General features: G+C 44.2%; 1 protein-coding gene across 7 annotated transcripts in view; it reads right to left on the bottom strand.

The window, feature by feature from the left end:
• Window positions 1–19,997, bottom strand: part of ST3GAL5 (ST3 beta-galactoside alpha-2,3-sialyltransferase 5) — a 29,252-nt gene extending 9,255 nt beyond the window's left edge. Inside the window, exons 1-4 of one of the 7 annotated variants that reach the window (XM_062613514.1) lie at window positions 19,875–19,893; window positions 12,905–13,040; window positions 2,986–3,097; window positions 1,242–1,350 (exon numbers count right to left, since the gene is read on the bottom strand). In XM_062613514.1, the coding sequence (XP_062469498.1) occupies window positions 1,242–1,350; window positions 2,986–3,097; window positions 12,905–13,004 (321 nt within the window). In that variant the 5' untranslated portion in view covers window positions 13,005–13,040; window positions 19,875–19,893. Of the gene's footprint in view, window positions 1–1,235; window positions 1,351–2,975; window positions 3,098–12,904; window positions 13,041–19,874 lie in introns of those variants that run through there. The other 6 variants (XM_062613516.1, XM_062613518.1, XM_062613515.1 and 3 more) reach the window with 6 other exon arrangements.
• Between the last annotated feature and the right edge of the window lie 335 nt (window positions 19,998–20,332).

Here is a 20,332-nt window from a genome sequence, read left to right as displayed (position 1 = left end):
CTCTGCAAGTCTGGCCATGAACACCACACTTCTTCCTGGGCAAAGCATGACTGAGAAACTTTGTGCTGTACACTTCGCAAGTAACACTCAGTGCATCTTTGGAAGAGCCTCATTTTTAAGGCTAACAGTTGCGCCTCCAATCAGCAAAAAGTAATGCCAGTCACTTGACAACTGCAAAGTTGTAATCAGCTTTGTAATCAGCTACTACCTAACTAGATAAAGAGCAATGCTATTTCCTCCTCCTGCACGCAACACAAACACAATGAATCATGAGACAGCAATAAACACAGCCCATGCAGTCTTTAGGTTTGCTTGGCTTAAGGTGTTTGTTGTTTGGAAGCAAGAATATATTATTGTGAAAAGAAATCTGTCAAGGGAGAAGAAAAGGGGAGGCTAAGATGCTCAGAAGGAGAAAAACATGCACTGAAGAAGGTGATGAGACCATCTTAAATCAGGGCTTTTGCTCCAAGTTGTGCCTTGGCATTGAGACATCCGATGACAAAACTAACAACTCTAAGCCAAGGTAAGCGCTGTCATAAAGAGCAAACAGGCTAAGCAGTAAAGGCAAGGAACTGTCATCAACAAATAAGGGAAAGTTTTATTGGTGTCTGTTACACCAGCTTAAAAGCCATACCCAAAACTGTAGCTGAAGTAGCTGCTACCTTAAATAAGTCAATGAACTTAAGAGCCAAACCCTCTGGCACATTTGCCCCACATTCCAAAGACATCTTAGCAACTACAAGGCAAAGCAGGCTGGGGAACTGGCTGAAGTAAAATATACCTTTGGTTTCATGTGTTGGCTTTGGGACTTGAACTTTTCATCTGCATCCATTTTCTAATCTACACTGACACAAAATTATGGTAACATGTTTCGTTTCAAATTCTTAACAGTCACAGTTATCTCCTTTTACCCCTAAAAATCCACTTTCTCAATGCACTTCTGCTGTCACTCCACAAGAATAAAACCCAGAAGTTCTATGGCATGAAATGAATCAGAACCTATTCTCAAGGCCAGGTTGGACAGAGTCTTGGGTGACATGGTCTACTGTGAGGCATCCCTGTTCATGGCACAGGGTTGGAACTGGATGATCTTGACATCCTTTCCAACCTAAACCATTCTATGATTCTGTTTCCCCTTCACAGGATGACTTCAGCATTCTAATTCTCTCTTATAGCACCTGTTAACTCCTTTATTGTCAATTTTAAGTAAAAATAAAAGCAAAAAAAATACCAACCCTTACACGCTCGAGGTCCACATATGGCATTTTTGTTCTGTCACACTCTTCAGGGCCAAAATGTAACTTGAGGATATAAAGGAAACACCCTCCAACCACAAACAGTGCAAGAAGTCTAAAAACAAACAGGAAGGGGCAGGGGTAGGAGAGAAAAGAAACATATAATCTTGTTTTCCAGCAATCCATCAAGTGTTAAATCATCTTTTTTTTACACAAATTTAAGACAGTTGAACATGCATTTTGATTCAAACCAAGACAAACTATTGCTCTATTCACTGCAAGTCTTTATCAACTCTTCAGAGCCACCTGCAGGAAAGTACGAAGATACAGAGATGCTTTGATAAGGAAAACATTACATGTTGTCACTCTGAATTATGCAGTTCTATGCCTGCATCATACACTCTAAATGCATCTCTGATGGGTCAAACAGCTCCTAAAAAGCAACCAAAAGGACCTTCTGGGTACCTTCTTTAAAGGGCCACTCTATTTTGAAACACATACTTTCACATAAGTCAAAAAAAGGATGAGACTTCCAAATTCTTCAAGATTTAAGGTAAATGGGCATCACTCACAAATAAAATGGCCAAAACGCAGAATTTACATACTCGGGTTTAAATTGAGAAGGCCAATTTTATTATTTACACCCCAAAAAAAACATGCAGAAGGAAGAAAAAACCAAGCACAACCAACTGGAAAATTGAGTAATATAGACCATGTTTTTGATCTACTCATTCCTAAAGAATCTCACTGTTGATCTCCAAATATTCCCCTGCCTCATTTCATGTCTAAACCAAGCTGCAAGAATTGCATCATTATTTGCTTAGAGTCGTGGTTGTTACGCTAATATGAAGTTTGAGCTTTAGAATTGATTTCCTTTTCCCATGGCTTCCTAAGGACTGGACGTTTGTTGCACATACAACCTACTGAGTGCTCAGTGCTTCTTGAATACAGGCTTCCAAGATTATTTGTGCTTATAAAAGCTTGTAGCACATGGACTAATAGATGCAATCCTGGGACTCAGTTTGCCTGTGATGCAAACAAGGTGACCAACAAAGCAGCACTGTTCTCACATCTGATTTAACCAGGTCAGATTTAGCACTGACAGGAGGGCTAAACCTTCATTACAGGTTGGGCTGCAAAGATCAGCTGACTGGCAGAAAACAGGGGCTCACAGCAGATGAATAAGGCTGGGTTTCATCCATAGAAGCTCATCAACTATCTCTACATTCAGCTGGGGCTGCACCACTCAGGTGCTCAAAACACCAGTGGATGTAGCAGTTTGGCTTTGAGAGGTTTTGCAGCTCTAAGACCTAAAAATTCACATGGCATAGAGGCATCATGGTAGTGAACTTCTCTGGTTTAAAACATGGTTCTGGATGTGTATTAGCACACACTCAACTCTAATTTGATGTCAAACTATAAACAATGGAGTGAGATTGCACTGATAGGTCAAGGGGGAATGGCTCTAAACTGCCAGAGGGGAGACTAAGATCTCAGGCAGAAGCTCTTCCCTGTGAGGGTGCTGAGGCGCTGGCACAGGGTGCCCAGAGAAGCTGTGGCTGCCCCATCCCTGGCAGTGTTCAAGGCCTGACTGGACAGGGCCCCAGGGAAGGCTGTGTACCTAACTCCCCACTCAGTTCATGTGGCAACCTCATCCCTTGATTTTTACATCCTTTTTGTAACTGCCCAGACAAAGAGGGGAGGAACCGACCTCCACGTTGCTGCCACAATGACACTTACTTGCGAGTACCTTTTAAAAACCAGCTTGGTCTTCTCATCTTCATGTGCAGCCACCTTACACCATTGCACAGGAGGTGAGCAATCACTTTTTAGCTTCACAGAGTTATTGTCACTCAGCATTGCTGTGAAAAGAAATCACTTTTGTTGAACTGGAAAAGCAAGTTGATAGGATATCCAATGACTGTTAACTTCCTGCTTCCCACAGAAGATTCTTAGTTATGGGGTCATTGCTCCTGACCTCCTTGTGATCAAGAACATACTCATTTCAGATGTACTACCAGGATGTGACTCTAAAAATAAATACATACGGCCAGGTATAGTTCTTTGCATTCTTCATAAGCCTTAAGTCTAATAGTTGCAATTCCATCAGTTACTGTCAAACACTTGTTGGATCTTGGTCAAGCACCACTTAGTTTGAGCACTTACTAGACTCCAGACAAGGGATCTATACAGCATACTCTGGGTATTTAGGATCTCTGAGTCAAAGCATCCAAGTACTATGGTTCCCTGCAGGCCTCAAGCATGCTCCCAGCATGCAGAACCTGCACAAACCATCCCATCCTCAAAAGCAGAGCCCATATTTCAAATTAGCTCCCCAGTTTCATCGAATCATGGAGTTATTTGGGTTGGAAAGGACCTTAAGATCAGCCAGTTCCAACCCCCTGCCATGGGCAGAGACGCCTCACACTAGACCATGTCACCCAAGGCTCTGTCCAACCTGGCCTTGAACACAGGCCAAGATGGAGCATTCACCACTTCTTTGGGCAACTTGTGCCAGTGCCTCACCACCCTCACGGTAAAGAACTTCTTCCTTACATCTAACCTGAACTTCCCTTGTTTCAGTTTAAACCCACCACCCCTTGTCCTGTCGCTACAGTCCCTGATGAAGAGTCCCTCTCAAGCATCCTTGTAGAGCCCCTTCAGATACTGGAGGGCTGCTATGAGGTCTAAAGGTTTCACCAAGGTTAAGCAAACCCGTCTCATCATCGGTCTGAATGTACTGCTGACCCCTTTAGCAGCCCCCAAAAACACGGTCAGCAACTTCAACAGCAAGCACCAAAGAGGGTGTGCAGGAAGTTCTGCCTGACACACAGCAGAGGCTGCCAGCAGAAGGCACAGATCCTGTGCAGGGCAGCAGCTCCCTTCCCACAGACACTGTGAATGTGGGAGTGCATAGGACTCCCTCCCAGATGGGCTGCTTAACTGTTTGTGAGCTCCAATGAGTTTTTATCAGCATGCTTCAGTGCTGATTTTGGAAAGGAAAACGCAGGCTGGCATATCAACTTCTCACAGGCTGCTGCCATTAGCTAAAGATGAGGGCAAAGAAGGAAACACCATGCAAAGGCTACCCACGAGCTGCTGATTTTGCTGAGAGGAAGGGATCCAGGCAAGGGTTTTTCCCTGCCTTACCGACCCCCTAAAGCAACACCCCCTTTGATCAGCAAGCCAGGAAGGGTGAAGCCTGATCCTCTGCAGTGGAGGATTTCAGCCCTACTCCTTCCCTTTGATCTCAGGGCTTAACCTTCTCCACTTTCCACTGCAAGTATGTTCACACTTTTCTGTTCTCTTGCCAAGAGCTCTGTCACAAGAACTCTTAAAAGAAGTAGGGCTAAGGGGAGGCTTTTATCTAGCGACGATCTTCTACATTCTCTTTGCTGCTCCAACTCCCTTTTATTTTATATGGCAACATGACCCATTTGAACTAGCCTGTATTAAACACCAGCATGAAGGAGATGATGAGACAGGGGTATCCCTTCCAAATCATATCCAGCCCACTGAAATTCCAGGGGTATCTAATTCAAACACCACCTCAAAGTCAGTCTCTCCTTGCAGTCACACATCATTTCTCAGTAACAAATTTAATATAGTAAAAGGTGAAAAGCCACAAACTGTTATGAGACAGAGTGGGACAAGGAGAGATAAAGATCAACACCATCTTAAATCCTTTGAAGAGCAGAAAATAGGTACAGGATGCTTTGCAAAGTCACCTGCAAGTGATCATACCCCACAAAACAAAGCAGAGCAAAAGAAAAGATAAAAGCCTAATGTTTTTTGCCAGCAGCAAACTTTACCACTTAACTCAAACACAGGTTACTTGGTTATTATGATAGTACTAAGAACTTCAAATTACCCACCTAGCTGTATTTATTACTTGCACAGGCTCCCTGAGCTGTCACAACCTATTTGTAGGCCTTTGTCACAAAACAGCAAGCCCTTAAACATCTTCCAGCAGATCTGAAAGCACTGTACAACCAAGGTCAGTATCATTACACTGGTCTTGGAACAGGGTATACCGAAACCCAAGATCCCTCAGAATGCTAGCAGTTAAGCTGGATAGCAGCTGGATACCAGCTTAACTGGAGCAAATCCAGCCCCAGTTTTCCCCACAACCTGTCAGGACCCAAGCAGCAGGTCACAGGGAACCTATCAAGCTTTACAAATTCATAATTTTCCTCAGAGCAATGCCTCATATTTACTGGCTGCATCTATACCACCAAAACAGCACTGAGGAGCAAACCTGGGTTGTTGACAACATCACAACCCTGATCATCACATTACAAGTTCGCTTTGCTCTCTGTGAAGATCTATAAGAAATCATAGAATGGTTTGGGATGGAAGGGATCTTAAGATCATCTAGGTCCAGCCCCCCTGCTATGGGCAGGGGCACCTTCCACCAGACCAGGTTGCTCCAAGCAAGTCCACACAGCATAAAGGCGTAGGGCTCATCAACGATATTTGTTGCAAGGAACATACCCTCGTGCTAGTTATGGGTCACAGGCTGACCTGCTCTGCCTTGAGGTGTCCAGGTCGCAATCACCTTATATTCCAGATAGGATACACATCCTTCCTGACACACTAAGCAGACAAGACAACCAAGCACCCCTCATTACCGCATTACCTCATTACCCAGTACCTTCATACCAATGCACCTTGAAGGGGATGGGTACCCAAAGAGATTATGTTGGCAGCAGGCAAAGGGAGCAGCCCTGGTTCACGGAGCCTGTCAGCACAGCCATACGTGGCACGCAAAAGCAGTGATTAGAGGATGGTGCAGAGCTGTGGAGCAGAGTGTGAAGATGGCCTGCAGACTACTGGGCTACTCCAAGACTGCTCCACATACTACACAGAGTACACACAGCCCAATCACTGGCTCAGACCAGCACAAACAAGGGGCACTAGGCACTGTCCAGCAGAAGGGAAGGTGATGGAGTAGTAATCTACGGCTGAGCACCCCAAATACCTAAGCTACAACGTACAACAAAACGATCCTATGTAGAGTTCCACAGATCTCTACATACACAGCTGTGGAGAAGTATAAAATGGAACTTTTTTAAGAAAAAATACTGAGTAAAAAGCAGGAAACAAGCTTCGACCATTTGCACTGGGGAACAATTGCAGGCAATAATTCTCTCTCTGGTGAACAACGACGAGGTAACTTGAGCAGAGTCTGTAAGAACCTAAATCAGAACAGATCCAGCACAATAGAGTGGGTCAGCGTCAGTACCAGAGGATCCTGTTACCAGGAAATCATTACAGCAACATACAAAGGGACAGGGTTAGGTAGGGCCATGCTACTGGTGACATCTATGAGGGAACACACACCAGCTTAAGCACACATTTTCCACAAGTTTTATACCCGTAAAGTTTTACGGTTTGAATTACAGGGGTAAGGTTAAAGCATCACTGCCTTTGCTTTGTTCAAAGCAGGTTTTTCTTCCTTTGCACTCACCTACTCCTGGCATCATCCTGCAGCACAAAATGACACAGCCAGACTCCTCTGGTATATAAACTGTCAAAGAGTGCTCTGCAAACAGCACACCCGATTCATTTCTCAGGGCGAGAATGTCCCACTACAGAATTATACGCAGAGAACCTACAAGAGATGCACTTCTCACGAAGCTTTTGAAACAAAGGGAAGGCTGCAAGAGGTCTGAAAGATGGAGAAGGAAGTGAAGAGGTGGAGAGTGGTGAAGACAGAAGGGGATTACCAAGGAATGCGAGATGCAATAAACAAGTGCTATCACAGAGCTTTCCCTGCCTCTGAACAAAATAAATTCCAGTCACCCCCAAACGGTTGATTCACCCATCCTGGATATGCAAACAGAAAAAAACAAATGCAGAGAATTTGATTCATCACCTTGTCACATCCTTCCTGTGTCTAACCCTCGGTACTTGGTGTGCTCAGTGGTTTTAATTGTTCACATAATTGAAATAAGGTCAGGTTGCATTTCACTTGCAACAGTTTACTTCTGTTTACTACAGATGGTTCCTTTCTTGATCAAGTCAATAGATAGATCAAGTCAAAATACACCTGTCCAGCACAGCATTTTACTAAAGTTACTCAGTATTTGATCCCACACTCCTTCCTAAATCGATAAGCACCTTTCACTGGCTGGAATGGTGCTAAAGAGTGCTCAAAAGAGCAAGGTCAGCAGTACCCAGCACTTGAACACCTTTTCCAGAGTCATCCTGAGCATCAAACATAACTCTATGAGTTTATAGAGTGTGAAATACAAAGTCACTCCTCTAAATGAGATAAGAAGGTTTTACTGAGGGACAAAGTCAATAAAGCAAAAGCAACAGCGCTGGGTGCATGACTGTAGCCAGAGGCGCAAGTGATTAGTATTTGTTACACCAAATGCATATTTCGAGTCAGTATAAATAGTTCCCTTCCTAGGCACTAGGTATTCTAAAGCTCTTTTCAGAGCATATAGCTCACACACTTGAGCAGACCAATCTGAGGGTAATTTCCCTTTTTCAATGATTTGCATCATTTCTCTGTTAACTAGTGCATACCCTGACATCCTTTTTCCCCTGTAGAAATCTAGACGATCCATCCACCTATATTCTTTCACCCTCCGGGAGAGCCTGTTCCATCAAATCCTCCCAAATCTTGGTCTGGTATTGTATAACTTCTAAACAGTTATGGGTTAAACCTTCTTTTTGCTCCCCAGGTAAGAAATGAGCAGGGTTTAGGCTTTTGTCCACCATTAATGTTAAATCATCGTTATTAATTAATATCACTTCATACAACTAAAAGGGTTTGTTCAGTGAGGGTCCAGCAAGCCCTCAGTCCCGTTTGTCAGCATGCCTGTTCCCACTTGTCTGCCTGCCCCAACACTCATCCCACGCTCAAACACAGGAGCTGCGCCAGGTCCCCTCCTTTCCCCCTTGGTTTTCCACAGCTGTTCACACTGCTCTGCAGCGGCTGCAGATGCCTGCCTCTGCAACAGCACTTCTGTTTTAACCCCTTCTTAACTCTGCTGTTTGTTGCCAGTGACAGCAATCTCCTCCTCCTTATCAATATCAGATAGGACAGATACAGAGGGTGCGCCTCTGATAAGGCTCTGATACCTGATTTTTCAACCTATCTTCGTGATTACTCTGGGTTTGTTTTGTTTGTTTGATTGATTTTAACTTTAAACATCTTTCCCCAGTATCACAGGCTGAACAACATCTCTCCAGCTTTCTGGTTTTCCCTGTCCTTTTCCAAAGCCAAAATTAAGGGATCTGGCTGAGCTATATTAATTTCATATGCAGTCTGTCAAGCCGGGTGGTTTCTTAAAGTGAAAAACATGTCTGCATACATCACTTCATCCCATTTTCCTTGTCACTTTAAGAACAACATCAATTGTAACAATGTATTATAGTTCAAAAGTTCCATTGAAGGGCAACATCTTCCAATTTATATAAAGGCCACCATCAATTACAACATTTGATCAGGGTTTTCTTATTCACACTTCCTCCTTGTGGCACCCCTCTATCTTTCCAATGAGCTAAAGTGCAACCTAACAGGCTCTTCCCCCACTCTGCTGTCCTCCCATTGTAATCCTTTAAAGATATATGATACGGCTAGCCCTACAACATTAACATTTTTCCCACAGTAAAAGGTATAATGGAGTGCTGCACCCACAACGTATACACCTAAATTCCAAACAGTTCTGTAAATAAACCTCTTGTCTCCCACCAAAAGAGATAATGTATTTTGAACAAGCAGGACACTTAGCTTGGATATACAAATTACAGTGATGACAGATAGGGCAACAGCTAGTTCGAGCTCCGCGCCAGGGAGCTTGAACACTGCTTTGACAGTTAACCCCTATATTGCTCTACTGGTTCTTCAGTTCTCCCAAATTCCCACAAATTACTTGTACTCATTCACCTGAAGGTTCAATCCGGTCCCAATCAGACCAATTTGCCGGGCAATTAACACACCAAAATCCTGACCAGATTTCACAAGCACTTTATCCTTACAGAAAAACACTTGAAGATGAAAAGTGGTTCACACAACACTAGGGTGGACAGGACACCAAACCTCAACAATAGGTTCAATTTCAAAGGACACATATGCTTTGTCCGTCTCTGGCCGCTCTCCTCGTGGAGAACACGGAACCACGGATCAGGACTCCATACTCGCTCCGTAGCTATGCCCCATCTCACTCACACAAAACACTCATTCACACGAGGGCCCGTCTCCCAATCACCCACTTCACACAGAATGTCATCTAAGCCAAAAACTGGTAACACGTAAATCTTAAGCCATTGTTTACCTGCCAAAGGTTCATAAAGCTGTTAGCACAGTTACCCTTGTACCAAACCAACCCTTGGGGCGAGCATCCACACTCTTTACCTCGCGTAGGATGTCTCCTTATGACTTATAGGTATCCCCTTTACCTGATATTCCCCAGGAGGTAGAGCCCCTGACACCCCTAGTCTTGTCCCTCCTCCTGTTGAATTTCTTTATCTTATCCTCCTGTCAGCTAACATAATCCCCAGAGGACTGTCCAGAGGTATTTCGGCCGGCATTTCCTTGCTCCCTTTCTTTCCCAGGGACTCGACTTACCTGCCCCTTGTCCTGAACTTTTACCCTGGGGGGGTCTTTCAGTCTTTCTTCAGTTACTTGTTCACTTCATCTCTTCACAGGCCAATTCCCTCACAGGAGATTGGAACCACAGTTAGAAAGACTCCACACTTGCTTCACAGATCCCGGCTACCTGGTCCGTGTCTTCACAGATCCCGGCTACCCGGTCCGTGTCTCATCACACACTGATCACCCCCATATTCCCACTTAAGGGAACAGTACTTACAGTCCATTTTCTTGTCTGGGTCTTCATGCACACAGTCACCTGTAATTCACAGTTTCCCTGGGAGCCTTCCCCATTTTTGCTTTATGAGTCCCCTTCTTTGCCCAGGATATAACCTGCAAGCGCCGATGAGACCAGAAGAAACCAAGCAAACTGCCGAAATTGGGGTAGAGCACACCTTTCGCTCGGATTCCCTCCCCTAGGCTCACAGAAGCAAAGCAGGCTTTATCCCGGACGAGCCCGCATTTGTGAAATACAAACTCACTCCTCTAAATGAGATAACAAGGTTTTACTGAGGGGCAAACTCAATAAAGCAAAAGTAACAGCGCTGGGAACGTGACCACAGCCAGAGGCACGAGTGATTAGCATTTGTTACAGGTTTATATACTTTCACTATTGCATTAGTCACATATATATATTGATAATTCCCGTGTATAGGTGGGGAATATTATAACTAGCTCCAGGAACTTATGATAATAAGTTTCCTCCTCTTGGCATCTGCACACTGCTCTCCGGTGATTGTGGGCAGGGGTCTTGAGGATGAAGTAAGCAGTCTTCCTCTTGTGAGTAGGGGTCTTCGAGATGAAGTAAGCAGTCTTCCTCACAGTGCACTTTTCACCTTTGGCACAGTTGGATGCCCCAGTAATCACACAACTAGATGAAACCAGCCATATCTGTAATGGTTCTGATAACCAGCAAAGATTTAAAACAGATTTAAAAATCTGTTTTAAAAATTTAAAACAAAGATTTAAAACCTTCCTGCAAAATTTATTGTAGGATGGGCAGACAAGGAGTATCCAAAGCAGGCGATGCTTGAGAGGCTCTGTCTCTAAACTAACTGATAGTAGAAGGATGGTGTGAAAATAACTCATTCATGTTTAGCAGTGCCACTAAATCCTGTTATCTCACCACAGACTTACAACACAAACATTGTTCTTTAAAGCTAAAGATAATTGTTTCACACTAGTCTTCTAAAGTAAGTCATGTTTAGTGGGGCCACTAAATTCCACAGGCTTAACAACACAAACCTTGTTCTCTTTCTACAACCTAAGTTAAGGTAAAAAGTACTTTATGTTTTCCAGGCACTAGCTTTTCTTATATCAAGACACACACACACACACACACACACCCCTTCTTTCTTTTACCTTTACAACTTCTTTTGCTATGCAACTCCATTTTGCCCAAGAGTTCTGGCCATTTTCAACTTGTTGTCTAATCTTGGGTCCTTAGCAAGCTTTGTTTCTATTATTGTGAACTCATACACTTCTATCCACATAGCCACACCTATGATTTGCGAAAACCAATACATTTATGTGTTTATCACACAGAGAGAACCATGGTCATCAAAAAACCAAGCACCAAAGACAAGCCGTGCCACTGTTTAAACACCACTACAGCCTTTCAGGAAGAGGCAGTGCTATAGTTGAGGAGCCATGAATGCCAACGCCTCAATTTGCCTACAAAAGATGTCTTAGTAGTAAGGCTGCATTACAATCAGGTTTTGCATTGACACTGTAGCTACTCATTGTGGTGTAATTAGCGAAGACCCAAGGGACTTAGATTTCCTTTTCATTTACTGAACTTCAGTGATCTGTGTAAAGCTGCTGTGAAAGCCAAATCGTCCATCAGCAGGAATACACTCCAAAGCTTCCTGTGGTATTATTCTTTTCACCATAATTTACTTTTCTCTCATTGTTGTTCGAGATTAGGCAAAATTTCCACACTTGGAGTACTTCAGAAGCAATTACTTTAAGTCTTCAGGATGTCTTTTTATGTGTGAATGCTAAAAACTATAAAGCAGCATGTGTCAAATTGTACACCCACCACCACACACTGAAAAACTGTATTCAGCTACATATAGCACCTGGATTTAAAAAAAAAAAAAAAAATAAAATAAATCACAGAATGGTTTGGGTTACAAGGAACCTTAAAGCTCATTCAGTTCCGACCCCCTGCCATGGGCAGGGACACCTTCCACTAGAGCAGGTTGCTCTGTCCAACCTGGCCTTGAACACTGCCAGGGATAGGGCAGCTACAGCTTCTGTGGCTATCAAGACAGCTAAAGTTACCCTTGTCTCCCCTCCCTGTTCTTCCTGAAAAGCCTGTATCTTTCCATTCCAGTGCTCCAGTCATAGGAGACATCCCATCACATCTCTGTAACGCCAATAAGATCATAGCCCTTCAAGCATGTGTATGTCTCTACCTCCTCTTGTTTACTCCCCAAGTGATGTGTGTTTGCATAAAGGGACTTAAGTTCTGCCCCCATGCCAACTTACTGGCTGGAGGGGCAGGAATTCCTTTGTGCTGCTTTTCAGGCACTCTCCTGCTGACCCGTGATCCTTCTCCAGGCTCCGGACATCTCCCACTGGCACCAAACTGGTAGGACTGGGACAGATTGAGGCTCCCCTTCCCAAACACACTTCATCTTTTACCCGAAAGACTAGGACTCTGCCCCTATTGTTAGACTGCTAACAGTGTTACCAAGCATGGAGACAGGACCAAAGCAGCCGAGATTCAAGTGCAGAATGAAGGATATACCTACATCCCTGTCTGGCTACCCTCTCATTGAGCCCCCAGAACTGTAACCCTGCACAGGGGATGTTTCCACTTACCTTCTTTGCCCAACCAATTCAAGCACATTCCCACCTCTGCAAACAGAGTGTCCAGTTTGCAGCCTCCATGGATCAGCTCAGCATTTTATGTGTGCAAGTACTATTCCAAAATAACTGTCTGTGCAGGCATGGACCAGAGCCATAGAGGAAGCACCGTAATGAACAGTTATTGTCAATCAGAAGCTTATTTCCTGGATCTACACTGAGTACCTGCATGTGGGCTGCTACTCACCACTTGGTCCTGCCTGAGCCTGCAGAGAAGCTACCCTAGGCAAGCCACTGCTGAAAGCCTGGCAGGAAGAGATACCTTCAGTTCCACAGCTGAGTAACATCTGTCACAACATGATCTTAGATGATACTTGAAGCTCCTAGGAGCTGAAAATACAAATACCACCAGTAGCTGTAGGAACAGCCAACTTTACAAGTCCATCCCAAGGTCTTGCTGCACAATGCAGCCTTTCATGTTGATGTAACAAGATCAAGTAGTTGGAGAAAGCCCACAGCAACTGAAACCTGAAGTCACACCTACATAAAGGAATTACTAATAAAGAACAGGGCTTGAGCAGGCAGTGAAACAGAAGGTAAAACTACAACAAAAACTTCCCAAACCACCTGCTTGTTTCATACCTCCTCCTCTAAATCACATATGTGTTAATTACTTAAGCAGCATACTCCAAAACCAGCAAACAATAAAATGAAAGCTAATTGAGTTTGAGCAACATTTATGTTCAGAAAAGAAAGGCTAAGTTAAAAGGCAGAGAATGCATTTTCACATGGGATAAACTTGAGCAAGATACTCTTTATTGAGATGCTGTGGACATTTTCAGCAAGGAATTCTGCATGAACTTCCCATTCCGAGCCTCTTCAAAACAACAACAAACATCCCACTGGCATAGTGCAAAACTTTATCCAGGAAGTTAAAACATTTAAGAATACTTCAACTGGTTACAAATTGTTTCCTGAGACACATTTGGGGCAAACAGATGGTAAAATATTGACAACTACAACACTAATGCCTCTGACTACATTGGAGAGATGTGCCCATGAAAAGATCACACATTTCAACCTATCCTCATTACCGACTAAATAGTGAGATATTAATTTTCATGAAGGCTTTCAAGACTGAGACAATATCTGAATAGAATGTTATTTATTTACGTTAACAAAAGAATAACAGTTCAGTAAAATCTATAGTTCGGATTAATTCTGTTTGCTTCTGCAGTACCAAAACACAGAGAGATGAAACACAAGGGCTGAGACGTAAAACACAAAGAAAAAAATGGTTAAGTAGGTGGCAGTTTTTGGGGGTTTGGGTTTTTTAAACAGATTTAAAGCATTTAAGAGCCATCTGTTAAGCAGAGCCTCTCAGTTAAAGAAACATAAGAATATGAAAAATGTAGCTGCTTTATCTTCTGTTCTTTAAGAAAGTTATTAAAAATTCCCAATTCAGAATTCACTATAAAATACTTCCTGTTCCCTCCCACATGTTCAACTCTTTAATTGGCAAAAATCTTGATTCAAGGAAATTTTTAAGTAATATAATTTGCTGTCAATTAATACAACTTCTAATCCCCAATTCTAATATTGAGAAAGAGAAAACAAGAAATTTAAGCCACAAGTAAACGCCTTTCATTCCCTTTCTGCAGGCGAAACTTAAACCAAACACTTCTCCTCCTCCCCTTCTTGTCTCCCTTATTTCCCTTATTTTTGCCACAGGTTCCACAGAGTCTGTCCCAGCTCCTTCACATTTACCTTTATAAATCAACAATGGATCAAGCCCCTTCCCAATACTAATCAGGGAGAAAAAATGGTAATACAAAGAATAAAGAAGTTGAAGCTAAGGGCAGTGAGCTGTGCAACCCATTATACACGGAGGACTATGCAGCTGCAAGTGTTGTACAGTCAAACTGCTCCGTTACAGCTGCAATGGATTAAAGGATTTTCTACCCATCCAAAACACAGAGTATTTCCTAAACACAAAAATCATTTGGAAACAAACTCTTTCATGATTTAAATAATATGTTATCAAGAAAACAATTAACCTGGAACAACATACAATCATCCTCTAGCAAGAGGCACCCCAGAAACTGCAACACAGCAAAAGAGCAGAAGGAAATCCAAAGTTCTAAGCCAAAGCCTAAACACAGATTTAACAGACCAGCAATGCTAACTGAAAGCTGCCCAGATGTTGAAATTGGATTTAAAACCTACACAAGCAAAGTAAAAAGTCTTTTATCTGAACAGGCCCATTTGCCAATAGTGACAAAATACTCAGGGGAAAGAGAGTAAAGGAACAGACAAGTTTTCCCAATCAGAAACAGCTCCTTTGGGATATTTCTTTCTCTAACACAACAAACACTGAAGTACCTTCTTTAAGACTCTTGTTCAATGGTACATGACAGAAAACCCTTAGAACCACAAGAAAGAGGAAAAATTCCACAGATATTGAAGATCTGAGGCAAACTTACCAGGGATACGCTGAGGCACAAGAGAACTCTTGTGTTCTAATCTGTAGCAATGTATGAACCATTGGATATTTATCTTCCAATAACTCACTGATCATCATTGTACCACTCCCTAGCAGAAATGTTCTCAAGACAAAGAGACAGCAGCCAGGGAGCAGATGAGTTACTAACAGCTTCTTGCCAGAGGAAAAACAGGAACTGAAGTAAAAAATTAAGAGACATCTGTCAATTATTTTTTTTGATTGCAACCATACAGACCCCACAGTAAAGTTGGTACTTTAACATATTTAGACAGTGGATAAAAACTTGCTTTGAATATTATTTGCTTAGCACCTATTACTACTGAATGAAGAAAAGCATTTGACAGATATGCCTGTTGTGATGAGCAGCAGAGTCAATTGTTTTGGTTAATTTAATAAAGTCAATAGAAAGAATACACCCTTGATGGCAGAAAGAAGTTTGGCCTATAATATGGTCATAAGTACCTACAACAGGATATTGATTACATTAGTGCATAATGTGTCTTGCAAAATGAACTTTCATAGAATGATTTGAATTGGAAAAGATCTCAAGATCATCCAACTCCCTGCCATGAGTGAAAGCCAACCATATCCTGGGCTGCATCCTGTGACTTCTTGCCCCTCTACTCTACTGTGCTCTCCTGAGACCCCCCTTGCAGCACTGTGCGCAGTTCTGGTGTCCTCAACACAAGAAGGACACGGAGCTGATGGAACAAGTCCAGAGGAGGCCACAAGGATGATCAGGGGCTGGAGCACCTCCTGTATGAGGACAAGCTGAGAATGTTAGGGCTGTTCTGCCTGGAGAAGCCTGAATGGAGACCTCATAAGGACTGAAGGGGGCCTATAAGGATGCTGGGGAGGGACTCTTCATCAGGGACTGTAGAGATAGGACAAATCTTTGACTATTAAGGCTTCGTAATCAGGTAATAAAAACTAAAAACCAACAACATCTGTACAATCTGCAATTCGTCTAGTCAAGATCTGTCCCCTCAAAAAATGAGAGCATAAAAATGAATCACCACACATGTGGACACTGTTGGCAAAAAGTGAAATAAGAGACAAATGGGCATTTCAGAGCAGTTTACAGACACTCTCAAAGGCACCAACACAGGTGAAAATTATTTTGCCTGGAGCCATGAATACCAGCCAGGTATTCATTGGTACCTTACTATTGGTAGGCATCATCATTTTTCTCTCCTTGCCTTATGATGCTCTCCTGGTGTTTTCTTCTTATCATTTAATGGCTCATTCCTACAACCTCTTTGCAACATCAAGCATCAACTGACTCATGAAATCACTAATAACCTTACACTATGGTATGTATTTGCTAAGTCTTCCTTTAGGAAGGCTACACATAGGTAGGCTATAACTTGCTCTTAAGGTCGAGTCATCCAGACTGAAGACAAAATAATTGGTTCCAGCTCAAATCCAGTCCAATTATTGGCTTAATTAGATATGCTTAGCATGTAACACCATCACTTCCTTTCAGCAGCATTCACAGGAAGCTTTCTGGCTATTAATAGTGTCTGCTACAATAACATTATAGGCAGGAACTCTTAGTGAGCTCAATGTTCAGAGCAGGGATCACCCTCTTGATTTCACTTCTCCTATGGCACCCTCTTCTCTAGTCAAGCTTTCTAAGCAGTTCTGTGAAACCTCTTCCAGAAGCTCTAAAGTGAAGAGCAGCAAAAATCCATAATACATTAACACAAGAGGAATCAACACGTTGCGCTTCAACACTTAAGAGGGCAGCAGATGCTTTCTGACAGATGAGAACAGTATCTCATTTTGGAATTTTTCTGACTCCCAAATGAGCCACAGAAAGCCAGCATGTCAGCCAAGCAGGAAGAAAGAGGCAAGTTAAAGCACTGCTGTTAAGAGCAGTGGTATTAAAAAGATATGTTTATTTCTTGCAGAGGAAGCTTTTGAGCCCCCCTCATGCCCTCTCCCCGCCTTCTGGTTTTAGGGTGTATTTTAGAGGAAATCCCAGTTTCCCCTTTCATTTATCTGTGTGAAAAAGCAGTGGCCTGCCTGCTTGGGCTGTTCAAAACCTGAGGCAGCCACTCTCCTCAGCATCTGCTGAAATCAGCAACACACAGGAAGAATGAATCGCCAGCAGGCAGCTGTTCCTCACAAACCCTTCCTATGCACCTCACAGGCTCCTTTCCCAGCACATCCTCCTCCCCAAGCCTGCAGAGCCTGCATTTGTAGAAGCAGGGATCTGTTCCAGTTCTTTGGGGAAGAGCTGCGCCAGCCAGTAGGGGAGGATGAGAGAAAATGTGTATCAGCACATCACCCACCACAAGCCAGGCAAGTTTATCCAGCATGGGTGGAAGATATTTTTGAACCCCACCAAGAAGTCAAAACAATGAGGTCTTTCACCTTACATGGCAAGTTGGAGGAATAAATCTTCCCTAAAAGAAATGGTCGGAAAAGAAAAGGCATAACATTAATCTTTACTGGGCTAAGGAAACACGCCAGCAGACTTACACAGCCAAGATGTTTCATATTACATCTGAATTATGCAGCAGAATAGCATCAAACAACTGGTAATTACGGAACAATGTTAACAGTGGAGCAGCATTTTTACCACGGTTATCACCTAACACTCAAAGAGATCAAGATAGAAATCACACTTGAGCCTACAGAAGCAAAAAAGGAGACGCCAAAAGCCTCCCATGAAGAGAAGGCTTAAAAGGAAATCACAATACAGGACAGAACACTGTTGGAACCAAATTTAATGCTTAATTTCTGAATTCAAGACTTCAGGTTGCAGACAGACCTGGTGGGACAGGTGAAGTGCTGCTCACAAGGAGAACAGAGAACTTGACTTGTTTAGCTTCACAAAACAGGCAGAGATTTTGTCTTTAGATACATGAAACATGTAACACCAAAGCTGAAAGCAAGCAATTCAGACAATCCTAGCACAGAGGAAAACGTGGTCATAAATAAATAGGGACTATATGGAGCAAAAAGCTCCTGAGCAGCAAAGAAATAGCCATCCCATAGGAGTAATGGCAAATTGCAATTTACACAAGCTTTAAGGAAGTCTTTAATATTTTACAAATGCTCTTATGAGAGAGAGTTGTCTTGCAACAGGGGAGACCCTCCATGATCTAGAAGTCCTGAGTCCAAATTACTACTGTGCGGTTCTGAAGTGCAGATGCTTTAATTTGCTGTGTTTGAGCAAGTTTCGTTCAGACTCACTTATAACGTGAAAACTACTCCATGGCAAGTTAGAAGTACTGGCTGGGTCATGTTCAGTAATACAGTCTTCATCAAAACTCAAACCCCACCTCAGTTGTCCGGGCTCTCTTATCTAAATAACCCACCCTCCAAATACACCAGCTCCACAGCATCTAGGCATGTTCCACGTCCATCACCTAACTGATACGTCCAAAAGAAACAGAATTCAACGCTTTTAGCCCCTTTTGCTCAGTAAAAGGAAGCTTCTGCTATCCCGCTTTGGCTTCCTACATCCTGCCCCTAACTGCCTGTTAATCATTTGGCCAATTCAAACAAACTCTATGGAAGGGAGGATGCTAAATCCCAAGGAATTCCAGGAAAACAGAGGCCAGAACAAGCTCATTTCTCATCACCCCCGAGGAAGTGATGCACTAACTCTGCAGCTGCATTTTGACCTTTAAATGAAATCCCCTGTGTTTGCTACCCCTTGCCTGGCTAGCAAAGGGCTTGCGAGACAGCTCAAGGTTTCCTGCTGAGCGATCCATAAGGGAGATAGGAACCTCACTGCAGCAAAACAGAGTCTGCAGGAAAACCACACAGCACTTCTAAACTGCACCTGTACAGTCCCTTCATAAGCTGCATTTAACAGGCATCCACTTAAGAAGCATAAAGGCCATTTATCTCAATAAGTCTTCTTTAGAGAAGTAAGACATATGCATCTTTATTTACCCTTTTTCTCACAATGAGACAAAACCAGCCATTTGCCACAGGAAAGCTGTTTACCTCTGGTAATTTTATGAACATTTCCCATTCATTTCCATAACTAAAGCGAGCTGCAAAACAAACATCTCTCCTTCATCAGCCTTGCATTTTGATCTTATCTACTGAAACAAACAAACAAAGAACCAAACAGCTCAGCACACAAAAAAGACTCCTGCTGAAGAAAAGAAGGTTTTGCCAGCAATAGCAGAAGTTGTTTCATAGTCACAACGCTCCCACGACAAAAATGCTCTCGCAACCTGCAGACAAGTGTAAGCCTATACAGAAGAACATATACAGAAGAACAACCCCAGCTACATTCCTCTCCCTCCCCGGAGAGGCCCGAGACAGACTCAACCCCATCTCCTCAAGAACCCGCAGCCCGCACCTCACCACCCAGAGACCTCCCAGGCCTGGCGTCCCTTTGCCCTCCCCACGACAGACCTCGTGGGGTACATCCTAAACGCCTCAGTCCCCCATAGCAGCATGGGGGGGGGGGGGGCTGGCCCAGGTGACCCCCGAGACCTCCGGGAACGCACAAATACCACTGGGACGCCCGGAAAACACCCCCAAACGCTGGTGCCTTCGCGCCTCAGCGGCACCTCAGCCGCTTCTCGGCGGCGACAGAGGCCCCTGAGGCGCCTCAGAAGGCGAAGCCCCCTCCGCGCTACCACGTCCCCCCCACCCGCCGAGCGCAGGCCCCTCGCCGCCGCACCGGCCCTCACCACCACACCGAATAACCGCCACCCGCCGCCGGCCCCACCGCCTCTACCTGCGCCGGGCCGGCTGCGGGCGCCTCGGCTGCGCATCGGGGCGGGCAGCGCAGCCCCGCCGCAGGTAACGGCTCCGCGGCACCCGGCGGACGGAGAGGAGGGGGGGGGGGGGGGGGGGAAGGCGGGGGCTCCGCGGCACGTGGCGGAGCGCAGCCAATGGGAGCCGAGCGCGGGGGGAGACGGCGGGGGGGGACGGCGGGGGGGGGAGAGCGGGGCCTGCGCCGCTGAGGAGAGGCAGCGCTGCGGTCTGTGTGGTGCTGCAGCGGTTGGGATCCGCGGTCTTTAATGGAGTCATTTCCAGGAATTAACACTTCCAGGCCTTTATTTCCTCAGAAAATCGTAGCCTTGGGGTTATTTTCCGCCAAGGGGTCGAGCGGGGGGGGGGGGATCCGAGCCCTCCGTCACCTCAGCCCCGCAGCCCCCCACTGCTTCATCTCGCCTTCTGCGCAGCGCTTTA

This window comes from Pezoporus occidentalis, unplaced genomic scaffold (genome assembly GCF_034315485.1).
Source record: "Pezoporus occidentalis ecotype Australia unplaced genomic scaffold, CSIRO_AGI_Poc_V1 ctg168, whole genome shotgun sequence".
Taxonomy (NCBI): domain Eukaryota; kingdom Metazoa; phylum Chordata; class Aves; order Psittaciformes; family Psittacidae; genus Pezoporus; species Pezoporus occidentalis.
This window is presented reverse-complemented; position numbering and strand designations above follow the sequence as displayed.